The sequence below is a fragment of the Pelophylax lessonae genome, assembly GCF_965119305.1.
Source record: "Pelophylax lessonae genome assembly, chromosome: 4".
Classification (NCBI taxonomy): Eukaryota; Metazoa; Chordata; class Amphibia; order Anura; family Ranidae; genus Pelophylax; species Pelophylax lessonae.
Genome location: NC_138771.1, coordinates 534,659,492 through 534,686,128, shown reverse-complemented (window position 1 = coordinate 534,686,128; position 26,637 = coordinate 534,659,492). Strand labels below are relative to the sequence as shown.

Sequence of the window (26,637 nt, the reverse complement as noted above, 5' to 3'; positions counted from 1 at the left end):
TTTCCAGATCCTAAGATGTTTTCTTGTCAGCCTCAATTAAAGCCTCCTTTAGTTTCTTGGTCATACTGGGGATGAGGTTCATGTGTTCTTCTGCGCACTTTATCACACAGCTCTCCAACTGAGCCCTCACTTTTGCTTCTTTGTTGCCGGAATCAAAGGAGTCCTTAGCTTTGTCATTACAGTGCATGGTGCACCGACCAAGGCGATCCTAACAAGAAATGAGATCGTTATTGTAGCATAATATACAGCATCATTGTATGATGATTTAGGCGAGTGCTTCAGATAAGCCCGGGGCTCTCAAATACATGCAGAATATGTGGCACCATTCAATCCTGTTTGGGAGTCAGAAGAAATGTTACTAAACCCAGGAGCCTGTATTCATTATATATGGTCTCCCACAGTACACACAACATAGAAATTAAATAATTTCAGTAAATATTAACTGCTAAATACCTTTTCTCATCAGCAGTTTATAGCAGTCTTATGACTTCTAAGTGTCCAGCTAAGCACTGGTTAAAGCTTGTAGGAGGAGTTTTCATCCTCCCCTGCTTGGCATATGAGGCTGCAGGACCCCTGACCCTCTATCTGGATAGTGCTGATTGGCCCTGTGCTCATCACATCTACCCTCCCAAAAAAAAAAAAAACTAGCAACACACCAAACTGAGCGTGTGCAGAGTGCCTCCTAAACCATCCTGTTTTTAATTGGGCTGCCTCCTGGGGAACCCTGCTGTCAGGTACATTTGAAAGTGTGATGCACCTGGAATATATTTAGCTGATTTAAACATTTAAACTGAGGGTTTGCAAAAAAAAAAGAAGGAAAGAAGGAAGGACAGCACACAAGTATTATTGAAAATCGATAGTATACGTACATATAAAAAAAAAAAGTTGCATCCTTCCAGCCAGTTTTAAAGCAATTCTGTGCTCCACTCACTTAGGGTTTGCTTTAATCCCCCACCCCTTCCCAGCAAATATTTACCTCTCCTTTGCTCCCCTGCCATTCTGAACAACACTGGGAGTTGAAGGACATACCTGGTACTTCTGGGAATGGAGCAGCATGTGGCTAACTCCATGAGACAGTCCTGTAGGAACACTGACACAGGGCTTTCCTTCATTCTCACTAGCTGCACACAGCAGGAGGGGAGCAAAAGTAGGATAAGATTATGCTGTTGGGGACGACTGAGATAACCTTCCAGGCGGTCTGGTCTGATTATGTCAGGATTTCTGTGCTAAAAGCGGTACATTCTTTTGCATGGAAATCTGTTTTACATTTTAAAAAAACTCACCTTCCCCTGCGATCCCCCGCCGTGAGCTCGGCCGATGCCGGCACCTGTCTTCCGGTTCCCTTCCCTGCGAGCGTTGCGACGCAAGGGGGGGTGGAACCGGCGGCAGTTTAAAAATTGTAAATACACTAAATGACATGATACAAAGCTGTGATCCTAACGGATTACACTGTATCATGCCATTTCACCACAGGATTGCACCTGGTGACTTTTCCAGTGCCCTGCTTGTGCTTTTCCAATTTTGTGCCTGGAAAATTTTGAACGACCATGGCGTCCAAAAAGTGTTCTTTTTGCGTATAAGCGCTTTTAGACAAACTGGAAAACAGCGACAGCGATACGGATTTACTTGAACTGAGCGATAGCGAATTATGGGAAAATTTGTCATGAGGTACGGAAAGTGACGACAGCGACGATTCGGATGTACCTTTCTGGCACATCGCTCCGTTGGAAATTCTGAAGAACCATTTGACATAATTCCCAAATTCCACAAACTATGTACCAGAAAGAGACATCAGAATCATCGCTGTCGTCACTTTCCGTACCTGATGATGAATTTTCCCACGAATTGCTCTCGCTCAGTTCTTCATGTAACTCAGTTTCGCTGTTTTCCAGTTCATCTAAAAGCGCTTTTGCACAAAAAGAACGCTTTTTGGGACACCATGGTCGTTCAAAATTTTCCAGGCACAAAGCACTGGAAAAGCACAGGCAGTGCACTGCAAAAGTCACCAGGTGCAATCCTGTGCTGAAATGGTATGATACAGTTTAATCCGTTAAGATCACAGCTTTGTATCATGTCATTTAGTGTATTTACACTTTTGAATTTGCCGCCGGTTCCACCCCCATTCGTCACAACGCTCGCAGTGTAGGAAACCGGAAGGCAAGTGCCGGCAATCGGCCGTGCACACAGGGGGGAGTGAGTGGATGAAGGCGGGGGAGCGCAGGGAAGGCGAGTAACATTGCGGGGTAATCCCGAGTGTGGCTCAGGGTTACCGCTTTTGATACTGAAAGTTAACCCCGAGCCACACTCTGAAATACCGCTAAGGAGTAAACTAATTGCTTTGCTCTGCATTAGAAAATCTGATTAAATTTTAAAGCTGAATTCCAGGTATGGATTTCATTGCATAGTGACATTGGTCAATTATGAGCCAATATAAGCATGCCTATGCCATACCTGTGAGATCACTGTGGAGGTGGAGAATCACTGTAGTAGTTCTGCTGCTACTACAGCTGTCTTTTAGATCCTGTGCAAAATGGCTTCCCTGCTGCATAGTAACCACAGGGTGTCGCTCATTTGGCACATGTGAATTTCACAAAATGCCTTGTATTTTCTCAGTGAATGAAAGGTCTTCTCTAATTGGATGAGGTGGAGATCGTAACATCATCGGCCACTTCACATCCATTCCGGAGAAAGCTGTGCATGGTTGTGAATGATGCATGAGCTGAATGTGGTTACTTTGCAGCAGGGCCCTTCACCTGGAAGATACTAGTGCAGCTTTATACTTTTATCAATATATAAGAAATGTTCCTAAGTATACAAGACTCTTCCCTATTCCTATAACCATCTAGGCTACACTGAAAAGTGACTGCTGGTTGCTCTGGGATACACCTCTTTCCTCAAATACTTACTTTAACAGTCACTGCAAGTCTTCACGGTGATAATGCTGGAGCCAATGCATACTGTATGTTGCAGTTCTCATTTAACAATGGTGATTTGCTGCCATCTGGTGGATTAATGGAAGCACTGCAATATTTTTAGATGGACCTAGGGATAAATATAGAAAGTGCTAAAAGGCCTATAATTAGCAGCACTCACCTGAAACTTCTCAAGTTCACTGGTGACCAGACTTTGTGCCTGTGCAAGTGGCATGTGGCAACGCTCTATACAGTTGTGCACATTCTGCATAGAAGCAGTTTCATTATCACAGCACTTAGCGCTACACCGAAACATTTTCCCCTGCAAGATACAGAAAGAGTTAATCATCATCATGCAGAACTGAATATTCTGTTTTTAAACATGTAAGATAAAAAGTCTTTAGCAAGAGAAAATCCCAGTTCAATCCTTTATTAAATCACATGTAACACAAGTAACAAATATAAAGTAGGTGTTATCTCAAGTTGGCTGCAAAAGTGGAATTACCCTTTAAAGTTCAATCCACCCAATAGCAGCTAGAGCTACACCCATGTTCTGAGGTCTACATACCTATACTGACCAATTCACTCTCCTTGTCTGGATTTTTTATGTAGTAGAGCTGAAGGTGGGTGCAGAAGAGTCGGGGGCAGTTAGAAGATTGCAATCTCTATGGTTAGCTGTACACGTCAACATCATTGCACCATACTTCCCTGGAATTGCTTTGTGACAATAAACCACTGTGCTAACACCCCCCCCCTCCCCCACCAGAAGAATAGTGTCCCCCCAGGGTGCAGTACTATTAAAGTCCAGGCCCAAATGAAGTGGGCTAAATAATGCTGGCCATCATTCAAACCCTGCAAAATGGCAACATCTAGTGGCAGAAAGGATTTACTGTGTGTGAGAGCTCCAGATTGAAGGCAGCAAAACAGCTTTTTTTACATTTTTAAATTCACGTTTTACCCGTTTACCCTACTTTGTACATATGTTAACTTTTGCATGCAACCAGCAGAAATACCTGCATCTGTATTTATTTATCTTCTTTCTGTAATCCCCTGTACACTTGCACTCACACTGGGGGCACCCTCCAGTGCCTATACTTACCTCTACTGCTACACTGATCCCTGGGGCCACAAGGTGGAGGGTGTTTTTTTCCTTTATTACATTGAGTTTTGCTTTAAAGCATTGCTCCATATTTACCAGGAAAACCAGAGCAGATGAATGACAGATTTCAAGCCAATCAGGATTGAAACATTTACTCAAACATGAACGTTTAATGTAAAAGGAAATGTAAAAACACACATGACCTGAAATCAACTGTCCAAACATTTGAACACATTTTAAAGGGTTATTAGACAGGGGCAAGCAGTCAGATTTACCACATAGCCGGCTCAGACAGGGATGGGTTTATCAGGTGATGTATGTAAGCTGGGCCAGTGCTACCTGTAATGCGACCTAGGCAGCCGCCTAGGGAACAACTTAGCAGGGGGTGCCGTTGTCCTGCACCCGGAATCAGTAATGGACTGCCAGCCGGTGTGGCACTCCTCATGCTGTGCCGCCTGAGTGCTACAGCAAGTCACGCTATGTGAGGGCTCCAGTGTCGCCGAAATCCATATGAGAGCACTGAATAATGCTTTCCTATGTGGAGGTCTAATGCTCGTGCGCGGCCATTGCCACGCATTAGGTCTCCCCCGCCGACGTCAGCCAGCGGAGGAGACTTAATGCACATGCGTGGCAAAGGAGAGTAGGTGGAGCCTGACCCAGTGCCGAGGTAGGTCACTTAAGGGGTTTTAACCCCTTGAACAACTTGGGATGGGGGTGGGAGGGAGAGAGGGGCACTTAATGAAACGTAACATTTGAATTATGTTTTATCAGGTTCATTTATAAAAGTGAAAATTTCTGGGAATCAAAGTGAACGTCCCAATAGCCAAATGGGGGAAAACACCTAATTTCCACCAATTGCCAGATTGTGATGGCACATCCTGGGCCGAGCATATGGGGGGGGGGGGGCAATTTTTATTTTGCCTAGTTCAGCAAAAATCCGTGAACCGGCCCTGCATGTAAGACAGAAGCCAACTTTGGTTTTCTTACCTGCCCTAGAAGAATGAGAGCTGCAATCTGACTGGAAACTGCAGGGACCTCATCTACTAATCCTACCTAGAATTACTTTAAATATAATTTTCAGCGATAGCAGAACGTAGAACAGCCTGGAAAAAAGTGTCCCAGGTGACCAGCTAACGAGATTTCTTTAAGCACTCCATTATTTTTTTTTTTTTATTTAAAGCCACAGTTAACACTTGTAATAATGGATTCATTTCTGACATGCATACAAGGAGAATAAAGCAATTCAATACAGGTTGACAAAAGAGGTGTAGAATTCAAAAACATTTATATTCTACTGCCATCTACAGGATTTTAGGACACTGGCAAACCACAAAATTGTAAGCCGGTTCCCATAAAACCTCTACTTTACCCAGCAAACCTTTGTTTTGTTGAAAATAAGTACTAAGGACAAAGCAAGAAACAATTGTGGGACCTGTGTCCCTCAATGGATTTCATGAATTCGATTTTATAAGGAAAAAAAAAAACACACTTCTGTTCTTTCCTGTCTATTGCGGGACACAGGAATTCAGAATCAGGATATTCAAAAGCGGCCTAATGGCTACCAGGGATAAATGCCTGCAACGCCCTAACCAGTCAAACTCACAGGTGGGGTTAGGCCCTTTAGAAGGGTTCTAACCAAAAGCGGACTCTCTTTAGGGGAGGAAGGCCAAGCATCCCACAACAGTAATGCCAGGAAAGGGCAATAGGGTAGACACCAGGCGCAACCTTTTGCCTCCAATAGACACTGAAGGACCAGGCACTTGTAAAGGTAGGTAACAAACAAAACTGGCCCAGGAGTGGAGAAAAAAAAGTCACTGCACACTGGATAAAGCATTCACATTTATTATACAAACTATCCATAGACATGGCATAGACAGTCCTTACCCTAGCACTTCCCCTCCAAATGTTTTACCCAAACAGGGCTTAGTTGTAGAGATCCCTACAACTAAGCCCGGATGGGGTGAAATTCTTTAGCGGGGGCAGTCCTAGGTAGGAGACTGTCTGTGCCATGTTTATGGACGGTTTGTATAATAAACGTGGATGCCTGTGACAGGAGTGATAGGTTACTTTCCTCTCTATTCCTGATTAAAAAGCGCAGACAACGCAGACTACCTCCTGCACCTGGGGTTCCAGTGGCACCGGGGAGCAGCTGCTTGGAGCAGAGAGTTCCTTTAGTCTAATGCTATCAAAATTGGTCCCAGGTAAACTTGTAATTCAGGAAGGTCCCTCTAGAGGAAAGGGATGCCGAGGGGAACCAGTACAAGAAATTCAACAGTACCCAAGAATATAGGATTCTCCTGAAAAAGTGGGAGTCTTGATGGGGTACAACTCCAGAAGCAGTCCCCATTGGACAAAGACAAAGGGTAAGAGCGTATGGGGAACCCAGGAAGACCTGGAAAGTTGAATTCCTTTGTGCAAAAGCACAGAAAATATAGCAAGGGGCCTGTGGACTAAAAGAGGTGCTGGGGAGGCAAACTACCCAAGGACCCATTCAGATGTTTCAATAGCCCCCCAATTGCAAAAGTGACGGAGGCACACATTCATGCCGAAGGCTTTTCAGAGGGATATCTGACCCCTGACTTTAAGCCCTATGGGCTGAGTGGTAGTTTGGCTCTGAAGTCCAAAAGTGCTTAGTGCCAAAGAAGATCAAAGACAGATGTAGGATTCCTCTGACACCTCTGGAGACCTCCTGAATTTCAGCAAGTGCACACTTTGGCCACCGCAGGATTCAAGAAACCCCATCCCTAAGGGCTGTCTGATCAGGTCCGCCTGTCAGTTGATCGAACCCTCAAGTATCCTCTATCTATCCAATTTCCCCATAGAGGAGAGTGCGACTGTGTCCGTGTCAGCCTTGCACAGTTAGTGGCCATGGACCTATCATCTGCCTGCTCAGTGGGGGATCAGCGGAGCAAACCCCCGCTAAACAAGTGGAATCCGTAACACAGGGGCGCCCCTGTGACAGGTCACTCAAAAGATAATCAAGTCAGATACTCCTTGATTGCAGCATTAGCGTTCTAACCAAGCCAGAGTGCACTGTCCATTTGTAGGGATATCAGTCCTATGTAAAACACAAAATTAGATGCTTATAGCAAGCAATCACAACTGAAGCACAAGGTTCCGGACAATTTCTGCAGCCTCTACGAAAACAGGGTCCACCCTGGTGGTGCTGAGATCCCTCTTACGAGAACATATTTTTAATTTCCTGCATTAGGGTAAAACCACCCTACCTGTCCAAATTGACCAGCCTTTCTGAAAAACTCCTTAGGCTTCGTGTGCACCCTGCCTAAATTTACAATGGCATATTCTCGCTGCGATTTTGCCACGTTTTGTGTTTCCTAAGACCGGCGGTTCTTATCCTAAATGAGATTCTTTGATGCTCACCTAAATGCAGTAGCTCCTAAACTCTGCTTAAAACCCATGTGTACATTGACACATAGGCTTTTATGGAGTTGAGTTTAGGAGCGAAGGCAAAAGCTCCTAAACTCAAGTTTAGGAGCTGCTAGTGTACATAAAACCTGAGTGGCTGAATGAAAGAGAGAGAGATGTTGACAGAGGCCACAGACACAGCTTAATTGAAAGACTAAGGATGGTGAAATAAACATTTTGCAAAGGTGGTGCTGGGGTATGCTTAGAGCCTCTGCAGGCAGTGTGCCCCAGTAGCTGAGAAAAAAAAGTCAGGTACTAAAGAACCCAAGCAGCTAATGCTGAGGGTTTTAGGTGGCCATAGGGCATCTCAATGGGTGAGAGATAAATGTGTATTGGATCTCACACTCTCTCCTGTACATTGGATTTTTGATCTCTTGAGAGCTCTCGCAGCAGAAGAATCTTTGGAATTTGATACACTTCAACCTGGTATTATAAAAATCAAAGACAAATGAAGGTGTACAACAAAATGTGCTTTAAACATTGGAAGGGTATCATAAACATAAACTTGCCACATAACCACAGCAATCACAGTGAAAACACCCATGTGTGTCTCAGGTGTGCATGGTGATGTATAAAGTCCCAAATGATATGCAAAAATAGTCCAATTAAATATTGTTGTGATGAAGCCTTTAAACGAAAGAGGTGAAGATCACGTGACTAAATTCAATGTCCCACCACCAGCGTAGCTTCTTACCAGAAAGATGAGAATTTAGGGCATATGTACAAGTGATTCCGCTCCAGAGATCAAACACCAAAAAGGTTGGGAAGATGTGACCCCCTAACACCATCCAAGAGGGGTGGGGATGTTGAGCCTCTTACCAAATCTATGAATGGGTAGAGCTGTAAATCAACAGGCAGTTCTCCCTTCCAACACGGTAGGTGATGGGTCGGTCTCTGGTGCTGGTCCTGGACGCAGACAGTCTGATCATTTGCAGGTAATGGTTCCATAAGCGGCACGGCTGCTTAGGCTCCGTTCACACATAGGCTAATTGAATAATGGGCAGGATCATGGCAATTCCGCCTGCGATTCCAGAATGATGGCAAAACGAGGGACTCATTTGCGATGCCTTTCATTCTTAATGGGACTCTGTCCCGCTGCAATCTGGCAAAAAAAATCGTGTGACGCGTGTTGCCCAAAAAAATGTTTCGGGACAGAATCGCACAATGCTTAGGGTGCAATTAGGAAATAATGGCATCGCAAACGCATCCCCTGTTTTATAGAATCACATATGTGTGACCAGAGCCTTATAGCTGCAAGAGTGGTCAGCCTCACAGTGCCTCAATGGGGCTATCTGCCTACAGGTAATCACCAGGAACACTTGTTAGGTCTCCAGACTGTGATAGCTAATGGCCCCATTTACACATGTGAACGAAGACTAAGATGGGCCATTCCTTTTTCATTTATTTGTCTTAAGGTGATGTTAAACTCCAGTTAAAAAAAAAAAATAAATGTATTCAAGTATGTACATTGGGTATAGGAAAGAATCACCACCCTTTAAATAATCACATTTTGCCGCTTTGCAGCCTGAAATTAAAAAATAAGCCAGTTTTTGTTTTATCCAGCGGTATTTACTAGTGCAACTTATAACATCCAAGTGAAAGATATAACATCAACGTTTAAAAAAAATAAATAAAAAAAAATAATTCAAAAACAGGATCACCGAGTTGGAAAAAGAATCACACCAACACCCCCCCCCCCCCCCGTGTCAGTATTTTGTTGAACCGCCTAAGCCTGTAGTCTGTTTGGATATGTCTCTTCTAACTTTTCACATTTGGACTTTGAAATATTTGCTCACTCTTCTTTGAGGCACTGTTCAAATTCAGTTAAATGTAATAGTGACCGTTTGTGGATTGAAGCCTTCAAGTCATTTTGCAGGTTTTCGATGTGGTTTAAAGTCTGAGCTCTGACTAGGCCATGCAAGGACATCCAACCACTGTGTGCTCATTTTTGCTGTGTGCTTTGGGTCATTGGCATGGTGGAAGGTAAATCTTCTTCTCATTGACCACTTCCTGGCAGAGGGCATATTTTCCTCAACAATTTGATGGTTTTTTGCCCCATCAATTTTTTCTTCTATCCTGACAAGTGCTCCAGTCCCAGACTTAAACCCCCGTTGAAAATCTGTGAATGACTTGAAGACTGCAGTCCACAAATGGTCACCATAAAATTTAGGGCTCTTTCACACGGCCGCTCCGCTTGTCCGCAAATCATCCTATTTTTTTGCGGATGATTTGCGGACATAATGTAAGTGAATGGCACTGCGGATGTCAGCGGAATACCATCCGCTGACATCCGATTTTCCTCCTTTCAGTTCTGTTCCGTTTTTTGGAACGGAAAAGAACCCTATTTTTTCATCCGTGTAAAAAACGGAAAGGAGGGAAAATCGGATGTCAGCGGTGTCATCCGCTATGCCCATAGACTTACATTATGTCCGCATATCATCCGCAAACGGATGGGATGATATGCGGGCACACGGAGCGGATGACAGAAATGTCATTCGCTCCGTGAAAAAAAAAGAAAATTGTCCCGCAGCGGACCTTTCACACGGAGCGGCCGTGTGAAAGAAGCCTAAACTGAACTTGAACAGTTATGCAAAGTTAGTAGAGACATATCCCAACATACTAAAGGCTGTAATTAAAGCAAAAGGTGGTTCAACACAATACTGACATAAGTGGGGGAGGCGGGGATCCTTTTTCCAACTCAGTAATTCTGTTTTTTAATTTTTTTTTCCCCTGACATGCTGGTGTTCTATCTTTCAATTGGATGTTATAACTTGCACTAATACAGCTGGATAAAACAAATTGTGTGTCTTCATTTCAGACTGCAAAGCAACAAAACGTGATTATTTTAAAGGGAGTTATTCTTTTCTACACCCACTGTATTCCTAAAGTGGTTGTAAAGGCTCAAGTTGTTTTACCTTCATGCATTCTATGCATTAAGGATAAAAAATACCTCCTGTGTGCAACAGTTCCCCCAGCCACCTCAATACTTACCCGAGCCCAATCTTCCTCCAGCGCTGTGCACGGGAGCCTCGGCTCTCCCAGGACTCTCTTTCCTCACTGGCTGAGACAACAGCAGGAGCCAATGAAAGTTGGGGAGAGGCCAAGCGATGCTTCATGTACACACAGAGCAGCAGCTCAGGAGCCCCCATAGAGAGCTGCTTGTTATGGGGGGGAACTCAGAAGGAAGGAGGGGCCAGGAGCGTCGACGGGGGCACTGAGGAGGATCTGGGCCACTATGTGGAAAACCATTACACAGAGCAGGTAAGTGTAACATGTTTGTTAGTTAACCCCTTGGCACCAACCGCCTCCAGGCTCTTTAAAAGTTCTAAAAAGCCGAGAAGTGGGGGCAGGCAATTGGGGCATGTGATCGCTGTGATTGGCTATCACAGCGGTTACATGAATGGAAGAAAGTATGCATCTGGAGCTTACTGATCCCCACCGCCTTCCATGCTGGGAGAGTGCTCTCAGCACAGTAAGTAGCTTACACAGGGCCTCATATATGCATACTGTTGGCGCCAAGGAGTTAAAAAAAAAAAAAAAACTGCTATAATATCCCTTTAAAGGTGAACTTTATGTCCTCCTCCTCGCTGGGAGGAGTGGGTACCTAGTTTTGACACATACCCACTCCCATTTCTGCTTGGATCGCCCAGGCCATTCCACAGGACGTTCGCCCCCCTCTCCCTTGCTGCAACCTTTTGGGAGTCTTCAGAGGTACTAGGAGCCTGCAGAACCAATCACAGAGCTCAGCGCAGCTCGTGCATGCGCAGTGTGGAGCTGCATTGAGTCACAACCGGCTTCCAACACTAAACATGCCCAAGCTGAAGACCAGCAAAGAACTGAATCAGGTGAGGACAGCGCTGGATCCCTGGACAGGCAAGTGTCCTTTTAGTAAAAGTCAACAGCTACAGTATTAGTACAGTGTTTGTAGCTGCTGACTTATTTTTTGCAAACATACTGAAGATCCTCTTGCTCATTTCTGAAATGGACTGTGGGATTTGTGGCATGCATATGACCACAACATACAGTATCTCATGAAAGTGAGTACACCCCTCACATTTTTGTAAATATTTTATTATATCTTTTCATGTGACACCACTGAAGAAATGACACTTTGCTACAATGTAAAGTAGGGAGTGTACAGCTTGTATAACAGTGTAAATTTTCTGTCCCTTCAAAATAACTCAACGCACGGCCATTAACGTCTAAACCGCTGGCAACAAAAGTGAGTACACCCCTAGGTGAAAATGTCCAAATTGGGCCCAAAGTGTCAATATTTTGCGTGGTCATCATTATTTTCCAGCACTGCCTTAACCCTCCTGGGCATGGAGTTCACCAGAGCTTCACAGGTTGCCATTGGAGTCCTCTTCCACTCCTCCATGACATCACAGAGCTGGTGGATGTTAGAGACCTTGTACTCCTCCACCTTACATTTGAGGATGCCCCACAGATGCTCAATAGGCTTAGGTCTGGAGACATGCTTGGCCAGTCCATCACCTTTACCCTCAGCTTTAGCAAGGCAGTGGTCACCTTGGAGGTGTGTTTGGGGTAGTTATGTTGGAATACTGCCCTGCGGCCCAGTCTCCAAAGGGAGGGGATCATGCTCTGCTTCAGTATGTCACATTACATGTTGCCATTCATGGTTCCCTCAATGAACTGTATCTCCCCAGTGCCGGCAGCACTCATGCAGCCCCAGACTATGACACTCTCACCAACATGCTTGACTGTAGGCAAGACACATTGGTCTTTGTACTCCTCACCTGGTTGCTGCCACACACACTTGACACCATCTGAACCAAATAAGTTTATCTTGGTCTCATCAGACCACAGGACATTGTTCCAGTAATCCATCTCCTTAGTCTGCTTGTCTTCAGCAAACTGCTGGCTTTCTTGTGCATCATCTTTAGAAGAGGCTTCCTTCTGGGACGACAGCCATGCAGACCAATTTGATGCAGTGTGTGGCGTATGGTCTGAGCACTGACAGGCTGACCCCCCCCCACCCCTTCAACCTCTGCAGCAATGCTGGCAGCACTTATACGTCTATTTCCCAAAGACAACCTCTGGATATGACGCTGAGCATGTGCACTCAACTTCTTTGGTCGACCATGGTGAGGGCTGTTCTGAGTGGAACCTGTCCTGTTAAACCACTGTATTGTCTTGGCCACCGTGCTGCAGCTCAGTTTCAGGGTCTTGACAATTTTTCTATAGCCTAGGTCATCTTTATGTGGAGCAACAATTCTAATTTATAAATCCTCAGAGAGTTCTTTGCCCTTAACTTTCAGTGACCAGTGTGAGAGCGATAACACCAAATTTAACACACCTGTTCCCCATTCACACCTGAGACCTCATAACACTAACGAGACACATGACACCGGGAGGGAAAATGGCTAATTGGGCATAATTTGGACATCGTCACTTAGGGGTGTACTCACTTTTGTTGCCAGCAGTTTATACATTAATGGCTGTGTGTTGAATCATTTTGAGGGGACAGCAAATTTACACTGTTATACAAGCTGTACACTCACTACTTTACATTGTAGCAAAGTGTCATTTCTTCAGTGTTGTCACATGAAAAGATATAATAAAATATTTACAAAAATGTGAGGGGTGTACTCACTTTTGTGAGATAATGTATGTGCTCTGCTAGTTCCAAGCAAATAGAAGTGAGGGGGTGAAGGAGAAGTCCAGGGGCTCATGGGGGCAGAAACACACACTAAGAGACAATTTAATGAAAACTAGATTACAGAGCCATTAAGTAGATGATGTGTATGGATTATCTTTGGAGAATAAGAAAATGAATTAATAAAAGCAGTCTCCATGGCAGCTCATGGCCTCTAGTACCATGTATATGCAGGCCAGGCCCCCACACACAGGGACAGTGACCTCTGCACACAGCCCCACCTGCATTTTCCTGATGTTCTCCCTCTCCAGGTTCTTCACCATCCCATCCACCGCATTCTGTAGCCGAGTCTGAGTTTCCTCTGCCATCTCTCCGCTTCAGCAGCATGCGCTCCAAGGGCATGAGACTCTTCTTCCGCCCTTAGCACGTCATTTCCAGAACAGCAGGTAAGCCTTTCCTGGGACGCCATCTTTCTCCTGGGCAAGCTGTACTGTAATGTATATGACTTAACTTTAGTAAAATGTAAATCAGAGAGAGGACAGCTTCCTAGTAATTAATAACTTCACCGAGTTCTGAGCGCATTCATATACAGTACACAGTCACTGTGGGGAAATGAATTTTGCTCAAATTAGCTTCGACCTACACAAAGATGGCCGCGTTCGTGCGGAAGTCCCGCCTACTTAGAACGTCATCAGTGGGTTCCCATTGATTCAGCGCGCTGCACCGTGTGCTAAGAACGTTGTGTGATCGGAGCGGATAGAAGGAACGGCTTCACCATGAGCAAAGCGCACCCGCCTGAGTTAAAGAAGTGAGCCGGGGACTGGGGGTGGAGGATTGGGGCGGGCTGAGTTCAGGAGGGGCTTTCATAGGGCCGAGTCCGGGAACTTATATCTATCGGGCTGCGGCCTTCCCTGCATTTCTTCCATTGTGCAGAGTCCCAGCATAGAGCTTCATGTTACATGCTGGGATGGGCTGCAGTGTGCTGGGGCAGCCTCTTACTCAGTCAGTGTACGGGTATATTGTATAGTATGGGGGTTCCAGCACAACTCCAGCCAAACCGCTTTCTAGCTGCAGGAATATGGCGGGTTGGAATACAATGGACTCTGAGTTTAAAGGGGAAATCCAGGCTAGAACTAAGCCTAAACCAGCTCCACCCCCCTAATAACTCCTATACTAACCACCCTGCAGATGAATATATATATATAGTTATACCTTGGCTTGCGAGCATAATTTGTTTCAGCAGCATGCTTGTAATCCAAAGCACTCCTATATCAAATCAAATTTTCCCATAAGAAATAATGGAAACTCAGATGATTCCTTCCACAACCATTTATTGATATAAAGTTATCTCTAAATCCTCCTGTATTGTCTTCCCTCACATTGTAAAGCGCTGCGCAATATAAATCCTGTATAATAATAATGTTATGCTGCTATCATATCTAAGTACAATACTGTACAGGATAAGCATGCCATCCCCTCTGTTGAATACCATTGTGTCCCTGTATCTGTATATAAAAGATGCTGATTTCTACTGTATCAGAGCGTCTCCCGGCGATCACGTGACTCCTCGGCTCTCTGCATCTCCCTGGAGGACATCAGCGGCAGTGCTCGGCCTAGTCCGCCAGGGAGAGCAGAGAGACGAGGAGTCACGTTAGCGCCGGGAGATGCTCTGATGCAGTAGAAATCAGCATCTTTTATATACAGTACAGGGACACAATGTTAATGTAACAGAGAGGGTTGCATGCTTATTATACTATACTAAACCACTTTAACGTTGTGAGCCTAATACTGCTCGTATATTAGGACAGCGCTTGCATATCAAGGCAACATTTAACAAAAAAAATTTGCTAGTCTTTCAAAACGCTTGTAAACCAGGTTACTCGCAAACCAAGGTATTACTGTATTTGTATGTGTGTGTATATTGTATGTATCTATTCTCAGGATCCCATGATCTCCCCATCATCCAGCTTCAGAGAAGAGATCGACAACGGCTGCAGTAACATCGCCCATGCGCTTGCGTTGGCTGTCCCTTCTCTATACTGGAGCCGGTGCTGGGAACCAATTGTGACCGGATCAGAGCACTCACCATAGGCAAATATTAGGCTTTATTCACATCTAGGCTTCCTGTATCGCCCATGGAATCGACATGATCTGCCCGCGATCTCAAATCACTGCAATTTGTGTTTTCCCTGTCATTTTCCAGTGGCACCACAATCGTGGCTTGATTTTCCTGCAATTGTCTGATGAATCACAGTAGAATTGCTAGGTGCCTGTTGCTCAAAAGAGCTTCCAGAACTTCTTTTGAGCAACAGGCGTCCCGCGATTCGGTTTGCACGATTTTACCGCTAATTGTCGGGCGACAATCGCGGCAAAATCAAGCCACGTTTGGGATGCCATTGGAAATTACAGGGAAAGCAAGTGTGTCCCGCAGTTTGCGGTTATTCGGGATCGCGGGCAGAATAGCGGCAATTCCCCCCCCCCCCCCACTCCACAGTCCAGAACACCTAGATGTGAACGGAGCCTAAGGGTAGTTAGAATGGGAGTTAGGTCCCTTACACACGGGCAATCTAATTAGGTCCCCTTGTCAGATTTTCAGACAGACCTGATTGGCAGGCCCAAGCATTCTTGGGGACTGGCAGATGTAAACTGGCTTGTCTTCAGCTGCTAAATTCCTGGTCCAATCAGGCCTGCAAAAAAAAAAAAAAATGGAGGACTTCATCCTCTTCCATTTGGGTGGACCGGATCAGAGGCAGCCAGGTGTAAATGGACAGCAGAGTCAATTTACACCCAGGTGCCCATAGAGCAAAGCGGGGTTCTGTCCGTCACTGTTCTGCATAAACTTAGTAGACACGGCTGTCATCTGCTCAGCTCACAGATCCCCCCTGCTGATTAGAATAGAACATGCGCCACGTGAAAGGGCCTTTGGGAGGGGGGTGGGAGCAGTTTTGATGCTGCACTCACACCTGGGTGTTTTTGACTTGCGGGCAGAATCGCCACAATTTCAAAATGCCCTGGTTTGAATGACAAAGTGCACATTTCAGATTCCATTCATTAGAAAGCTGATCTTTATTGACTAATGTAAACATAAGAAACAAATAATGCTTAGCACCCAGAATTCTGCACTGTGAGAAAAGTTTATTGCTATCAGTGAGAAATGGGAACAATCTGGTCAGGCTATCATTTTGGGGTAATTAACATATTTCTTTTTTTTTTTTTCCTTTTAGGTTCATGGACAAAAAATTATCTTGTAAGTATTTAGCTATGATGATAATAAAGAGAGTAATAAGATGGATGGTTTTAAATTGAATTTATTTTGTGACCTATAAAGAGAGCAGTATTGTGAAAGGTGTAGTAAGCCATAGGCACTATCAAGAATTCAAACTGTAATTGTGCTTTTTCACCAAGGATTCTTATATTCCTTTCATAAAACCCTAGATTATTACTTGTATCTATAGCAGGTCAAATAAACATAATAAAACCGTCAGGGTTTGTGAATAGGGCACTTGCTTCTGACTTGAGTTACATAATTACAGCTCACTTACATGGTTGTATTTTAAAGCCGAGATCCACCCAAAAGTGGGAGCTCCACTTGTCTGCTCCCCCCTCCCCTCCCTTCTAGTGCCACATCTGGCACCTTTCGGGGGGGGGGGGGGCGTACCTGATTTTGACAGGTACCTGTCCCCACTTCCATGAGACTCCACTGCATGAAAGTCCCTCGGAAGTTCGGCCTCCTTCCTCTGCCACCGGGCCAGTTAGAAAGCGCAGCGCACTTCGTGCATGCACAGTAGGGAACCAGCTGTGAAGCAAGGAATGGCGGCAGCAGCACCTGAGAGCCAATCCGATAATTGGATGGTGTGCCCTTAGACAGGTAAGTGTCTAGGATTTGTAGCTGCTAACTTCTAAAAAAAAAAGTTTTGTTTTTTTTTTTCGGGGGGGGGGGGGGAGTGCCTGCACCCACACTTCACTTTATTTGCTCAGGATCTTGGCATTAAGATCCCAGGTGAAATCTTGTCTTTAAACTGTATGCATGCAATGTTTGTGCTAACATTTAAATGCATACCGTGCAAATGAGGACATGGGTAGCTACAGCAACTTGGTGCCCTTGGTCTTTAAGGCAGTGCACATTTACGTCAAATGCTGTATGAATGTAAACATTAAAACAAACTTTTTTGAGCATGTAAATCATCCAAACCACTTTGCTACAAGCCTCCTCTCACCGCTCCACTAATTAAAGCGGAGTTCCAGCCATTTCACTCACCTGTCCAACGGTCCACCGATGCGGCCACCCGAAGCCTCGATCCTCTCCCTCGGTGCCGGCATCACTGCTGTGGGCACCCGGCTGTGACAGTTTGCGGCTTCACAGCCGGGTACCCACTGCGCATGCGCGAGTCGCGCTGCGCGTCTTAAATTGGCCGGCAATCTTCTGGGACCTCTGACATGTCCCAGAAGATTGCAGGGAGGGAGGGGGAGAGGAGAACTTCCGTTCAGGGCGCCGCGGCGCTCCGAGTGGAAGTGGGAGCGGGTACCTGTCAAAACTAGGTATCCGCTCCCCCCCCCCAAAAAAAATGACATGCCAAATGGTAAAAATACCTAAAGCGGAAGTTCCACTTTTGGGTGGAACTCCGCTTTAAAGATGCAGGCTCCAGAAACTGCCTAAATCAATTACAAACAAGGATGTAGCGGCTCTGCTTTCAAAATTTGAGTACAGTAAAACCTTGGTTTACGAGTACCTTTGTTTACGAGCATTTTGAAAGACGAGCAACATTTTTTTTAAAAAATCTGTCTTGATATACAAGCAGTTTTATACTCTATAAGCATGCCATTCCCTCTGTTAATGCCCTCTGTCACAACCATTATGTGTCCCAGTGCTTGTACTGTATATAAAGATGCCGATGTATACTTTTCAGAGTGTTTCCCTGTGCTTACTGTGTACGTTTCCTCGTCCCCCTGTATCTCTCTGCTCTCCCCAGGGGGAGGGGCCGATCACTCCTGCTGACGTCCTCTGAGGAGGAGGAGGGGAGGAGAGAAGCAAAGCAGGGCTGATGAGTCACACAGCAGCCAGACAAGCTCTAATACAGTATAAATTGGCAACTGTTAAATACAATACAGACACAGGGATGGCATACTTTTACTGTACAGGAATGTACTTTATATATAACAGCATATCTTTTTATACCATTAAATGCTTGTGGAACGAATCATCTGAGTTTCAATGCTTTCTATGGGAAAACTTGCTTTGATATACAAGTGTTTTGGATTACAAGCAAGCTGCTGGAACGAATTATACTCGCAAACCAAGGTATTACTGTATGTTTAACCTCCCTGGCGGTCTGATTGTCAAAATTTTTGTGCTAAAAGCGGTACATTGTTTTGCATGGAAATAGGTTTTTATATTTTAGGCCTGTAATTCTTAGGAATAACTCGCTTAAAGCTGTCCAAACAAGTCTAGTAGACATCCCGGATATGATAAAGTTTGAAACACGAAATCATAAATTATAATGTAATAATACATTTTCATCAAAATTCTTCATTGTTTTCGAAGTGGAGATATTTCATTATGAGGGAGAATCTGTACTCTGACATGACTGTGCCAGAGAATGGAGTGGCAAGTAATGTATTGGTTGTCCAATACCACTCCCTGAAGAATTATAAGGCCCAGAAATTTACAAATGTCATCTTTGGTCAGTGGTTTCCACTTTCTGCATTATGCAAACTTCCGATGCGTAGCCAATTGTTGCTCTTTGTACCGGTTTGTCTCAGTAGCTATTTTTTCAATAACCTCATCGGTCAGAAATAATTGTCGGTATGCTAAGGGGTTGTCTTGGTCCATGTCAACTTTCATACCAGATGCTCCAGTAAATGGGGGAATCTTGGGGGGCGCTGCCTGATCCGTATCGCAGTCAATAGAGCATCAAGTCTGCACATCGCTGAGCTCAGTCGCAGAATCGTCGCTGTAGTCACTTTTAGTACCTGATGACACATTTTCGCACGAATCGCTATCGCTCAGTTCTTCAAATATTTCCGATTCACCGTCTCAGTTTTCCAGTTTGTCCAAAAGCGTTTTTGAGCTAAAAGAACGCTTTTTGGACGCCATGAACGTTATCAATTTTCCAGGCACAAAGTACAGGCAGGGCATCGGAGAAGCCTCTAGGTGAAATGGCATGATACAAAATGGTAATCCTAACAGATTACACTGTATCATGTCATTATTTTTACATTTATTTTTTTTTTTCTTTTGAATCTCCAGCCGTTTCCACCCGCTGCGATGAGGCGCTCGTAGGTAAGGGAACCGGAAGAAGGTGCCGGCATCGGCCAAACACACAGCGGGGATCGCAGGGGAAGGGGAGTATCATTCTGGGGTAATCCCAAGTGTGGCCCAGGGTTACTGCTTTTGGCACTGAATAATAACCCCGAGCCACACTCGGGAATACCGCAAGGAAGGTTAATGTCATCCAATACAGGGAAAGTGCTCCTGTTATGCTGTCAGGAGCTTAGTCATAGAGTCTAAATAGGTTGGGATGGACATTAAAAAGATTTACTTAGCCCTGTATAGTCGAATGCCTAGTACACCTGTTTTGATGTCAGGCAATATCGGCCTGTTCAAAAGAAACCAGCCGACATTCGACCCGTGTGTACAGCAGCTGGTTCTGAGAGAAGCCGGCTTCTATTGAAGGATCATCACCAAAAAAGGTCTAACGACCGGCTCCCGATCTATCTCTGTCAATGACTTAAGAGTGCTGACCATGCTACCCCTCACAATACAAAAGCTCAGCAGGGGAAATTGCTGTAGTAACATCTGATTGTTAGTACAGCGGCTCTGACCTGAGCTGTCAGTTTTTTTTTTTTTTTTTTTCCCCGTACAACCTGCTGAGTTAAATAAAACTAGTAATATGTACCAGGCTTTAGTCGGTGTTTTTTAACTGGGGTGCTGCGGCAACATCCTGGTCTGGAGCTCAGCCCTGTGTTGACTCTCTTGCCCAGAAACTCCTCTCTGTACCATTGCTGGCAAAACAAAAAGCTGTGTGGGCCGCCTGCCCCGTCCTACCAACAGATGACACTGTCAGTTGCAAAGGACATGTTAGGTGGTCTGCACGGCTTTCTGTTTTGCCGGCAATAATATAGAAATCAGCAGGGAGGAGGAGGTGCGGGCTGCACTCTCCCTCCTCTGTGCAAGGGAATGAACTTGGGGGGGGTCACACTAACATATATCAGAGTGCAGGGTTTGATTACTGCCCCCTATTTCCTCCCCACACTGCTCCTGTACAGGCAGTAGGAAAGTGGATTTGGGGGGTAGGGAGCAGCTAGGAGTGAGGATATAGGAGTAGGGTGTTTGTGCTAGGAAGAGGAGTTTGTGGAGTTTTGTGCTGGGGGGGGGGGGTGGATTTGTGCTAGAAGTAGGCATGTGACGGTATCAGATTTCCATGCTGCGAAGGGCTTTTGGGGGGGGGGGGGAGATATACCCTAAGATCACTGAACTCTGCTGCACAGATTACATTTAAGGGCTAGTTTACACAAAGTGTAGTGCGGTAATGTGCAAAATCGCATGTTTCCCTGTACTGCACAAAAATGTGCTGCCTTTTGCAGTCACACCTGGGTGTCAATAATATTTGACACCCCTACGCATCTAGCAAAATAGGCATGTTTGCACCCGTTAAAAACTGTAACGTGCATGAACACACAAAAAAGCGCCTATGCTTGGACGCACCTCCTGGTGTGAACAAGCCCTTAGACTGGGGTGCAATGACAGCATGACATGTTGGGTATCTATTTACTCACTGTAACATCTTTTATATTTTGCCAAAAATTGTTATATATTCTATACTTTTTTGCATTTAAAATTCATTAAAGTGCATGTTTAAAATAAAAAAAGATGCTCTAGAAAAAACAGTGTGCAACAACCACCATTTTATTCTCTAGGGCCTCTGCAAAATTAAATACAAAATGTATAACATTTGGGGTTTCTAAGAAATTTTACACTTAGAAGTGTTATACACTGTTTGTGTTTCACTTTATTAACTCTAATTTGATGTGTTTTAGTAAAGTTAAACGGAGGGAGACATGTTCAGGGAATACTTCGAGGATTTGACCCATTCATGAATCTTGTGGTAGATGAATGCACAGAAGTGTCACCAAGTGGGCAGCAAAATATTGGCATGGTGGTAAGTATGCAGATCAGGAATATAGTGTCTGTTTTGAAGCTGAACATCCTCTTAATGTAAATGATAGGTGCCCCGGTGCATTTTTTTTTCTTCCTCCCAACAGTGACTTATTTATTGATGTACATGTTGCCTTCCTAAGTAACCAATGAAAATCCATTCTGTATGGTCAGCATACGTGAATTTGGTTTGTAAATTTGATCATTGCTTTTACAACAATACAAGGCTATCTTTAGATTAGTAAAGGCAACTATATTAGTACGTATATAATACTATTTGCTTGAAGTAAATATACACTGCTCAAAAAAATTTAAAGAAACACTTTGAAAACACATCAGCTCTCAATGGAGAAAAATATAATTCAGGATATCTTTACGGATATGGACTGGGTAATGTTAGGAAGGAAAGGATGCCACATTGTTTGATGGAAATGAAAATTATCAACCTACAGAGGGCTGAATTAAAAAAAAAAAAAAACCCCAAAAATCAAAGTGAAAAATGATGCAGCAGGCTAGTCCATTTTACTGAAATGTAATGGCAGCATCTAAAAATGGTACTGCTCTCATCTGTGAAAAGCACAGGGCGACAGTAGCGGACTTGCCAATTTTGGTGTTCAATGGCAAATGCCAATCAAGCTTAGGGCCCACTATAGGACGTCGGACAACCCTCATGAAGTCTTTCTGATGGTTTGGTCAGAGACATACATACCAGAGGCCTGCTGGGAGTTCATTTTGTAGGGCTCTGGCAGTGCTCATCCTGTGCACAAAGGAGCAGATACCGGTCCTGCTGATGGGTAAAGGACCTTCTACTGCCCTGGCCAGCTAACCTAGAGTAACTGTCAGTTTCTTGGAATCTTCTCCATGCTCTTGAGACTGTGCTGGGAGACACAGCAAACCTTTTGGCAATGGCACGTATTGATGTGCTGTCCTGGAGGAGTTGGACTGCCTGTGCAACCTCTATAGGGTCCAGGTATCGCCTCATGCTACCAGTAGTGACAATGACCCTAACCAAATGCAAAACTATTTAAAAATAGTCAGAAAAGATGAGTAGGAAAAGAAATTTAAGTGTCCTCCGCCTGTAAAACCATTACTGTTTTGGAGGTCGACTTATTGTTGCCCATCAATTGCAACTGCTGTTAATTTCATTTAAAACCAAATTGGCTGATTAACAACCCCCTTTTTGCTACTTAACCACTTGCCGACCGCCGCATGACTATCTACGTCGGCGGTCAGCCCCTCACAGGCAAAGTGACGTAGGGCTACGTCGCTTGCTTGTGAGGGTCTAGGGAGCAAGCGCGCGCCGCCGGAGGCGCACTCCCGCGTGGTCACGGACCCCCCCCCCCGCGCGTGTGACCGGCGGACCCGATGTCCGCCGGCCACTCTGCGATTGGCGGGGGAGAGGGAGAAAGTCAGGCAGCTTGTGTAAACAAGCCGCCTGTCATTCTCCTCGGTGTAAAGACACTGATCACACGGATCTACTATGTAGATCCGTTGATCAGTGTCCTTACAGCTCAAGCCACAGCCAATCACAGTAGAAAGCACGCCCCTAGGGACACACACAGCCCCTCCCTCTCAAATAAAGTTAACCCCTTCACTACCAGTGTATTTTTGCAGTAACAGTGCAAATATATAGCACTGATTACTGCAGTAATGTCACTGGTAACCCCAAAAATGTCAGTCAAGGGTCCGATCTGTCCGCCGCAATGTCGCAGTACTGCAAAAAAAATCGCAGATCGCCGCCATTACGCGTTAAAAAAAACAAACCACAAAAATGACAAAAATCTTTCCCTTTTGTTAGTAAACGCGATAACTTTTACGCAAACCAATCAAAATACGCTTTTTGCGATTTTTTTTTTTTATATACCAAACATAGGTAGCATAAAACAAATTGGCCGAAAAATGTTAAAAAATTTTGATTTTTACATTTTTTTTGGGGGGAATTTCATATAAAAAAAAGTGAAAAATATTGCTATTTTTGCAAAATTTACACTTTTTTTGTTTATAGCGCATGATCAAAAAATTGCACAGGTGATCAAATACCACCAAAAGAAAGCTCTGTTTGTGGGAAAAAAAGGACGCCAAATTTGTTTAGGTACAGCGTCGCACGACCGCGCAATTGTCCGTTAAAGTCACGCAGTGCCGAATCGCAAAATACCCCCTGGTCGGGAAGGGGGTAAAATCTTCCGGGGCTTAAGTGGTTAACTGACCAGATCAATATCCCGGGTGTTTACTTGACTTGATGCTATACGCTGATTAAGTGTTCCTTTAATTGTTTTTGAGCAGTGTACTTTATTTCAGGTTTTTGAAAGTCTTGCTGAGGGCGGACACCTTGAGATGCCCGTTCCTCCTAGTATGTGCAAGAAAAGGCTCTATTGTGCCTCTCCCTGATTTAGTCTACCTTTGTTACTGTTCCTGACTTTATAACTACTCTTGTAAGTTGTCTTCTCACTGTCAATTGATAGTGCTCTTACTGGGACAGTCTCATTGGACAGGAGGATTGTGATCAGGTCCTTGTAGCAAAGTGAAACTAATTCAGAGAGGAGCACAGAAGAACATTTTTAAGCAAATAAAGATGTAGGGAGGCACTTTCTGATGTCTGCTTCTAAGCAGAATATGTAAACGTTTTACTTTGAGTATCCGTTAACTTTTGTGTGCTCAGAAATTTTCACAGTGCTTTTAGACAGGTCAGTTAGGGGAAATACATTTTAATTATGAACACTCCTTAGGAGTTTTTTGCATCTACCTAACAAAATGTAGCTGTGAAGGAGCTATATCAACCTCTTGAGCTGATGACCTTGGTGGTTTGCATTTCTTTCACCAAAACGACTATAGGCCTGTTATTATAAAGTCATACCTATGTGATCACCAAATCTTCAGGCATTGTGCATAAATTCAGTGAATGTTAAAAACCTATTCACATATCAAAGTCCCAAATCAGCAAATTTGAAAGTAGTGAATAAAGAATAAGTTCGCCAGACCATGTTACATTTTACATCCATATTTTGGGTGCAACATGCAGTCTGTTAATTGAGAAAACTACAAGTCCCGTCTGCCACTGTGGCAGATGGGTTTGTAGTTCTCGAACTGAGGGTAGTAATGAGTGTCTTTTGTAGTTCATTCACAAGTCCTGCAGCTTTCAGACTGACAGACCGTATCGAGTTATGCACAGAAAGCTGTAGGGCTTGTCTGCAGGAGCCTGACATTACAATGCTCTACAGGCTCCTGTAGAAAAAAGCGCACCACTTATTTTAGCAGAAAAAAAAAAAAAAAAAAATGTGCATTTTTTCACAAAGCTGAATTTAGTCTTTATTCATGACCTGGCTTCATTCCATGTTCCTTTCTGTAACAAAAATTGACCCTTACCAAAAAGTATGGAACCCATGAGTTGGGTGAATGAAGTTATTGCACAATGTTTTGATGGTTTGGTAAATATTTTGGTATGATTTAAAGTGGAACTGCAATATTCTATTTAAAAAGATTCTTTATACCATCTATCACGGTATTGTATGTGGCAGCCTCCCAATTTACTTTATAGTTTTATGATTACTGGATATCTTTGCACAGAGGGCAAAACTACAATGGTATGTGAACTGTGAATTGTCATTTTTAATTAGTTTTTTTTTTTTTTTTCCCCTCAAGGTCATACGAGGGAACAGCATAATCATGTTGGAAGCTTTGGAACGAGTATAGTATTAGGATATGATGAGCCTAACCTCCCCATGATCTCAACCCTCAATTAGTCATCCTACTGGTTTCATACCCATTGCCATTTGTTGTGCTGTTCATTTTTTTTTTTTTTTTCTTTTATATTAAAATGTTTTTCACTTACACTGCTTGTCTGTCTCTTAAAGTGAGCCTCTGCTTTACTGAAGCCCTTTGTAGGCTTCAAATTGCAGCCTGAAACTTTAGCAGCGCAAGGGACTTCCCCTCCCCAAGTCCCCATACTACAGTTCTCGGTAGTAACCAGTTGTCAAGCAAATCACCCTCCTATACGGGGGGAATGGGAATGAGTCGCATTCTTCATCCCTTGGAGTACTGTTTTTTTTTTTTTTTTTTTTTTTTTTTTTCTCCCAGGGTGAAAGGTAAGTGGTGACAGGATCTTAAGGCTCCATTCACACCTGGGCGTTTTCAGCTCCAAAAACGCTCAAAAGAAATGCTTCCAAAACGCCCAACAAGTAAAACCCCATTCATTTAAATGGCCCCTGTTCACATCTGAGCGTTTTGCAAAACGCCTGTAGCTGAAAAAAGTACATGAGCTTCTTTTTGGGCTGATTACCAGCGTTTTTGATAGATGTCAATGAAAAACGCCTGAAAAAATCGCGGTAAAAAACGCTACGCTCAAGTGTGAATGCAGCCTTACCCGTGGGGCCGCATATATTTGTATCTTTGTGCTGGGAGTGCGCTCTCACAAACGACCGGGACCAGGGACTCTTGGTTCTGGGTCACCTAATCGCTGTGATATCCTCCTGCTTGGCTATTACAAGGATCATTCGCTGTAAGACCTCCCCTGTGTGTACTTCCACCTCTGAATGAAGAGAAAGATACATTGTATCTTTTCTCTTCTTGCAGGAGAGAAAGATGTAAATAAAGAGAAAAAAATTAAAAGATCAAGGTTTAGTGTTGGGGTCAGTGTCAAAGGTCAGTATATTTTGTGTAGAATTAAAAAAAAAAAAAACCTTTTTAAATTGTTTTAGGCAGGATAAAAAAAATGCACTCCATTTTTATTAACCCTACTATGGGTACAAACAACAAATAAAAATGTGTATTTATTTATTTTCATTTTCCAAAAACTTGTGGCAACAAATAAGGTCTGCAGATATCTTGGAGTGCCTACATTCCAGAAAAGGGTCAATTTAGGAGGGGCTTGTACTATCCTGGCATTTTCAGGACTCTGAACCTGTGATAAGTAGTCAGACAATCAAATATTTAAGGTACGCCTTTTGAAGATGCTCATTTTATTCTGGGCCTCTGTACGTGGCTAGGCTCCCAAAAGGTCTCACGTGGTATCCTCCTACCTAAGAACTTTAATTAGAATGTGTTTTGAGGTGTATACCATGACACGTGTGAGAATTATCAGTAATGGGACAACTCCTGCCTCAAAATACCTTGGGGTGCCTATTTTCCAAAAAAGGGGTAATTTTGTACTATCCTGGCATTTCAGGGCCTCTGAAAATGTGATGGGTAGTTAGGAAATCCAATGCGTGATTAACACCCCTTGAAAGCCTGAAGGTGCTCATTGGAGTTTGGGCCTCTGTAGATGGCTAGGCTGCCAAAGTCTGATGTGGTATCCCCATACTCAAGAGAAGTAGCAGAATGTGTTTTGGGTGTAATTCCGTATATACACATGTCGTTTGTGAGAAATCTAAAATAACAATTTTGTGTTTGTTTTAAAAAAAAAAAATGGATTTTTGACTTACCGTAAAATCCT

At 43.9% G+C, this 26,637-nt stretch overlaps 2 protein-coding genes across 3 annotated transcripts; one reads left to right on the top strand and one right to left on the bottom strand.

The window, feature by feature from the left end:
- Positions 1–13,491, bottom strand: FAM136A (family with sequence similarity 136 member A). Its single transcript, XM_082255371.1, has 3 exons — positions 13,336–13,491; positions 3,094–3,234; positions 1–208 (listed from the first exon to the last, which is right to left on the bottom strand). The coding sequence occupies exons 1-3, from the start codon at positions 13,420–13,422 to the stop codon at positions 11–13; spliced, it is 426 nt and encodes a 141-aa protein (XP_082111497.1). The 5' UTR covers positions 13,423–13,491; the 3' UTR covers positions 1–10.
- On the top strand, positions 13,412–25,031 carry SNRPG (small nuclear ribonucleoprotein polypeptide G). 2 transcript variants are annotated; one of them, XM_082255373.1, is made up of 4 exons: positions 13,412–13,500; positions 16,279–16,301; positions 21,092–21,213; positions 24,849–25,031. In XM_082255373.1, exons 2-4 carry the CDS (start codon positions 16,283–16,285, stop codon positions 24,897–24,899), a joined length of 192 nt encoding a protein of 63 aa, XP_082111499.1. In that variant the 5' UTR covers positions 13,412–13,500; positions 16,279–16,282; the 3' UTR covers positions 24,900–25,031. The 2 variants fall into 2 exon arrangements, with proteins under 2 accessions (XP_082111499.1, XP_082111498.1); XM_082255372.1 differs by lacking the exon at positions 13,412–13,500 and adding an exon at positions 13,751–13,862.
- The last annotated feature ends 1,606 nt before the right edge of the window (positions 25,032–26,637 follow it).

Coding starts and splice junctions, on each gene's coding strand:
- FAM136A (XM_082255371.1), bottom strand. CDS start 13,422: ATGGCAGAGGAAACTCAGACTCGGCTACAGAATGCGGTGGATGGGATG. Junction 3,235..13,335: donor AGAACATCAGGAAAATGCAG/GTGGGGCTGTGT, acceptor TGTATCTTGCAG/GGGAAAATGTTTCGGTGTAG. Junction 209..3,093: donor GTGAACTTGAGAAGTTTCAG/GTGAGTGCTGCT, acceptor ATTTCTTGTTAG/GATCGCCTTGGTCGGTGCAC.
- SNRPG (XM_082255372.1), top strand. CDS start 13,831: ATGAGCAAAGCGCACCCGCCTGAGTTAAAGAA. Junction 13,863..16,278: donor CACCCGCCTGAGTTAAAGAA/GTGAGCCGGGGA, acceptor TTTTCCTTTTAG/GTTCATGGACAAAAAATTAT. Junction 21,214..24,848: donor AGCAAAATATTGGCATGGTG/GTAAGTATGCAG, acceptor TTTCCCCTCAAG/GTCATACGAGGGAACAGCAT.